The sequence below is a fragment of the Carlito syrichta genome, unplaced genomic scaffold, assembly GCF_000164805.1.
Source record: "Carlito syrichta isolate Samal-C Ts95f unplaced genomic scaffold, Tarsius_syrichta-2.0.1 Scaffold296499, whole genome shotgun sequence".
In the NCBI taxonomy this organism is placed as follows: Eukaryota; Metazoa; Chordata; class Mammalia; order Primates; family Tarsiidae; genus Carlito; species Carlito syrichta.
This window is the reverse complement of record NW_007240595.1, coordinates 907,237-912,139: the sequence shown is the minus strand read 5'-3', so window position 1 is coordinate 912,139 and position 4,903 is coordinate 907,237. Positions and strand designations below refer to the sequence as shown.

Here is a 4,903-nt window from a genome sequence, read left to right as displayed (position 1 = left end):
CCTCTCTTTCTTTCTTTCTTTTGACAGTCTCACTCTGTTGCTCAGGCTGGAGTGTTGTGACACAATCATAGCTCACTGCAGCCTCGAACCCCTGGGCTCAAGCGATCCTCCTGCCTCATCCCCCAAAGTAGCTGGGACTACAAGGTGTGTGCCACTATGCCTGGCTAGAAAGCTGTTTTTCTTATTGCAGTAGTTTTATTTATAACTAATGCCTCCTTCTGTCAGAGTTGACCTCTCTGTCAACCCATCCTCTGAGCCAGGATGATAACCTTGAGGGTCCTTTTTCTTGGAGTCCCAGCCATGAAGAAACCTATGAAACGTGAGAAATGCCAGGTCATCTGTCCCTCCAAACCTCTGCATGAGCCCCAGTTAACAAGGACCCCGGGAAGCCCAAAATGAGAAGTTAGGGTTCCTAAGACCTTGCCTCCCAATCTGTAGCCACACAGGAGTGCAGCATCCCCTTGCTGCTCAGAGTACCTGCGGGCCATTCACACGAGTAGCACAGATTCCATGCTTGCATGTGGCTTACCTCCTTTCCTCTTCACTGTGCTCAAGAACAGAACTAGCCCCATCAAAAGAGCAGCAGCATCTAAATGGCTCCCATCACCACTGGAGCACTGACAATTCCCATGCTTCCTTCTGAACTGCTAACATTGAGATCTAGCTGCTCATCATCTGCTAATGTATTTTCCACAGAAGAACATCAATACTTCAAAGCTTAACTTCTTCTTTCCCCCTAAATAATCTTTTTCCCATGCTCCCATCCCAGTGGGCCAAGACAGACCTAGGTGTCAAGCCAAAGGACTTTCTCTACCTCGCCTCCTATTGTCAGTCAAACACTGGGGCCAAAACTCCGGTGATCCATTATCCCTTAAAATCCTTGCTGCCTCTTCATTCCCATCATTACTGATTTCATTCAACCTCCTATTTCTCCTCTCTACCATTCTGGTCTCCCTTGCTACAGCTAAAGTGACCTCTTAAAGTTAATTCAGACCACGTCCCTCCCTGCTGTAGATCCATCACTGACTTCTCACAGCCCTCAAGACTGACACCAAAGCATGATTTACATGGCCTTCTAACCTCTCTAGTTTCAATCAATCCCGTTTCCCCAATTCACCCTGTGTTCCTATCAAGTCAAATTATCTGAAGCTCCCAGAGTCCCCAGGCTTTCTCTCACTTCTGGACCTTCTCTTCAATTATTTATTTCACTCCTCCCCGCTTCTCCTAGCCCAACTTCTCCTCCTTCAAATCTCATCTTAAAATCATGTCTTCTAGGAAGTCTGTGAACAGCCCCCTCTCCCAGAGTTAGATGCTCCACTGAGTACACCCCAGTGACCATCACTGTACTTTATTACAACTTAGTAGTGTTGCTTGTTCAACCATCTCTTCTACTGGGCTATAAACTGCAGTGTGGGACTATCTTATTCACCAGTGTGTGCCTGGTACCTAGCAGAATATGTGACACATACTAGGAGATTAATATACATAGATACATATATATATATATATATATATATATATATATATATATATTTTTTTTTTTTTTTTTTTGAGTTGGAGTCTCACTCAGTCGCCCAGACTGGAGTAGAGTGGCCGCTCCTGGCCACTGCAGCCTCAACTTGCTGAGCTCCGGCGATCCTTCCACTTCAGCCTTCCAAGTAGCTGGAACTACAGGCGCATGCTACCACGCCTGGCTAATTTTTTGATTTATTGTAGAGACGAGGTCTCGCCAAGTTGCCCAGGCGGGTCTCGAACCCGCGGGCTCAGGTAATTCACTCACCTCGGCCTCCCAAAGCACGGGATTACAGGCTGAGCCACCGAGCCCAGGTAATACATATATTTTTAACATTGAATGAATAAATAAATGGATGAATGGATAGGTGGTTGACCTAAGTATAAGAAGTTAAACCCTTAAGAGTCAAGAAGGGTCTCTTTATAGGAACTTTAGGGCCTCTAGGCTAAGCCATTTTCAATGGGGTAGGACAGGTCAGGCACAAACAAAAAGCTTCAAGAGTCACCAGGAATTTCCAGGTTAAGATTTCATTTTTGCCATCCCTTTGTTTTCTAAACTCTTCTCAAGTATCACTGAGATTGATTGATCTAATACATATAAGGTGAGGGGTAGGTACACATAGCAACTAAGCATGGACTACATGACCAGGGAAGTTATAGGGCTGAGAGTACAGGCTGGGAGGGTACGGAGTATCTGACAGAGTTTTGAGTCCAGGACTGGGTGGACGCACCAGCGGGGCTGAGGGTAACAGGCCAGAGAAGGCAATAGGGTAAGTGGAACAAGTGATACTTGAGATGAGAAGGGGGGATGAGGGCATGGTGCAGTACAGAGGCTCCAGCTAGAAGTATGACAGGGGTGGGAGGTGAAGACCAGAGGTGGGAATAGACAACTGTGGGCTTCTGGGTTGTTTCCAGGGTAAACAAACACTCTCAGCAAGCTGGCAGGTGGGTGGATGAGAAGACCTCCAATAGCTCATCTCTAAGAGATCTCAGTGCCCCAGATGCTTAGCTACCACTGCAAAACATCCCTGCACACCACTCACTCAGCAAATTCCATTGATTCACATTCTAAGGCCAACCAACTTTGGGTTGCAGGGGCCACATAAAATATTTTCCCTATTTTCATTGCAAAGGAAAAAGTTAAAGCTTTGAATGCTAACTGATCTAATTTTAAATAAACCTTAACTCTCTCTTCTACTAGGGGTAGAACCCTGGACTTTAGTTTGCTTAGCTATACAATGGAGATGTTCACCTCACACAACTGTTAGGGTGGTTAAGTGAAATAGTGCTTATAAAGCAATATGCACAGTTCCAAACACAAGGCAAGTGTTCGATAAATTGGCTCTTTTCCTTTTCCTTTCTACTCTACACAAAGCCCAGTAGACCCCTTTTATGTGTGTATTTGGGACTGGAAATCGGGGCGGAAGAAGAACTATATTGCTGACTCTCTAGGAGAGAAGGCATGAGTCAGGGCTGTGTGGCATCCAGGGATGCAATAGGGACACTCCTCCCCCCACCCTAGCATCCTCATCCAGGTGCCTGGAGTCTTGGCTGCCAGTGGGTCCCATGTGGTCAGGGTAAACAGGCTCCATTAGTACCTTTCTCACCACATTTGGAGAGGAGTGCTGGATGGTGCTGTCCACTGGGGGGACACTGGGAGGGGTTTCTTCCCCAGATGCCTGAGGCAGGGCAGCAGGAGTATTCTTGTCAAGAGGGAGAGCTGGTTTTGGGCCCTCAGATGCTGGGAGCTCATCTGTAACCTGGAAAAGAAAATAAGAATTTGGATGAGTTTCAGTGCTAAGAGTAGCAACAGCAGAAGCAGTGAGGGCTAATGCCCACCCTGCCCCGCCCACTGTCAACACCTACACATTATGAACTGCTTAAAATTTTTCCAAAAAGATAAATACTTTCATCTATGCTTTTCCTAAGACTACATCCTAAAATGAAAAAGTCTTAGGATAGAACCCAAACCGAAAATTCTGAGCTAATTCTGTCACCTTTACTTTAACAATCATAACATAGCTTTGACTCACATTTAGCCTGTGGTCTTCTATGAGCCCTAGACACTTCTCGCCATCACAGGGATTATTCTCCTCAAAGGAATTGAGCTTCGGGGGAAGGAATTTGAAGCATAATCTGAAGTTGCCAGTGCTAAAGTATAAACATGAGGCCTTCCATTTTGTAATAAAGTAAAAATCTATCATGCTGCTTTGCACATATAAATGTGATTATAGGTTTAAAGGAAACAGCACTGTGAGAAAAGTGAGAAAGGATAGGGAGAAGAGGCTAGAATAGGAGGTTCTGGGAGGAAAAATGAAAATCAAGAACTAAGAATGAAGACACGGGATGCAGCAAAGATCCCAGAGGTACAAACTGCTCTTCTATGTCTTATAGCTGAGAAAAAAAAAGGAGCAACATTCAATACGCCCTGAGGAAAGAACAAGACCTCTTTGGTGGCATGATAGAAAAGTCAGCAAACATGGATCCAAGTCTTAGCTCTGCCTCCCAATGTTGTATTACCTGTAGGCAAATTGTTTGCCTTTTCCAACCCACTAATGTGCCTATAAAATGCAGATGGTAATACCCACCAAAGAACACTGTTGACAGGATAAATGATATAGTGCATGTAAAACCTAGCTCAGTAGACACAAAGTGTAAGTCTCTATCTGTGCAGTGTTATAAAGGTGCTGCCCACCAGCATCTAATGCATACCCTCACTTCACTCCTTAAGCTCTGCTCTTCCCCTTATCTGGATTCCCAGCAAAGGAGCTGGGGAGGTTACAAAGATAAGACACAACTTCCCTTCTACCCTGGCACTGGCAGGAGTTCAGCACAGTTCAGAAAGTACCATCTACAGGCAAAGTCCCTAGTGTCATCCAGAAGACAGAGTTAAACCAGGACACTTTGAAGAGAACTGAGCCCAGATCTCTGTTGGGACTAGGCACTATGTTTCTCTGGAGCTTTCCTGAAATGGGAGGTTGAGCTCAGGGCTGTTTTAAGATGAAGAAACTATATTCCTGTAACTGGGGAGCCTGTGTTCCCTGAGCAATCCTAGGATGGGCAGAATATATGCCCCAAGCCCGCCTGAGGCTTACCTGCAGGGGCTCCTCCTGGCTCTGGGACTGGACCGGTGCTGGCTGCCTCACGATGTAGTTGATCTGCCCCACAATGGTTTGCTGAAGATGCTGAGGAGATTTGGTCTGACTCAGCTGCAAGCTGGGCTGTTGAGCCTGAAGGAGAAGCTCCAAGTCCTTCTGCATTTCCTCCAGCTCAAACTTGTGGTGCATTATGTCCACGTTCTGGGAACAGGCAGGCCCAGGAGGGCTCTCATGCTGACTAGAAGCCAGATGCTGGGGTGGAGGAAGAGGTGGGGGTGGCTGCTGTGAGGGAG

The 4,903-nt window shown here is 46.2% G+C and overlaps 1 protein-coding gene across 1 annotated transcript in view; it reads right to left on the bottom strand.

Annotated features, from left to right (window-relative positions):
- The window catches only part of TRIM66 (tripartite motif containing 66), a 32,242-nt gene that overhangs the window by 17,638 nt on the left and 9,701 nt on the right, over positions 1-4,903 (bottom strand). The window contains 2 exon segments of the mRNA XM_021710653.1: positions 3,111-3,272; positions 4,608-4,903. The exon segment at positions 4,608-4,903 is cut by the window's right edge and continues 636 nt beyond it. Of these exon segments, the coding sequence (XP_021566328.1) occupies positions 3,111-3,272; positions 4,608-4,903 (458 nt within the window).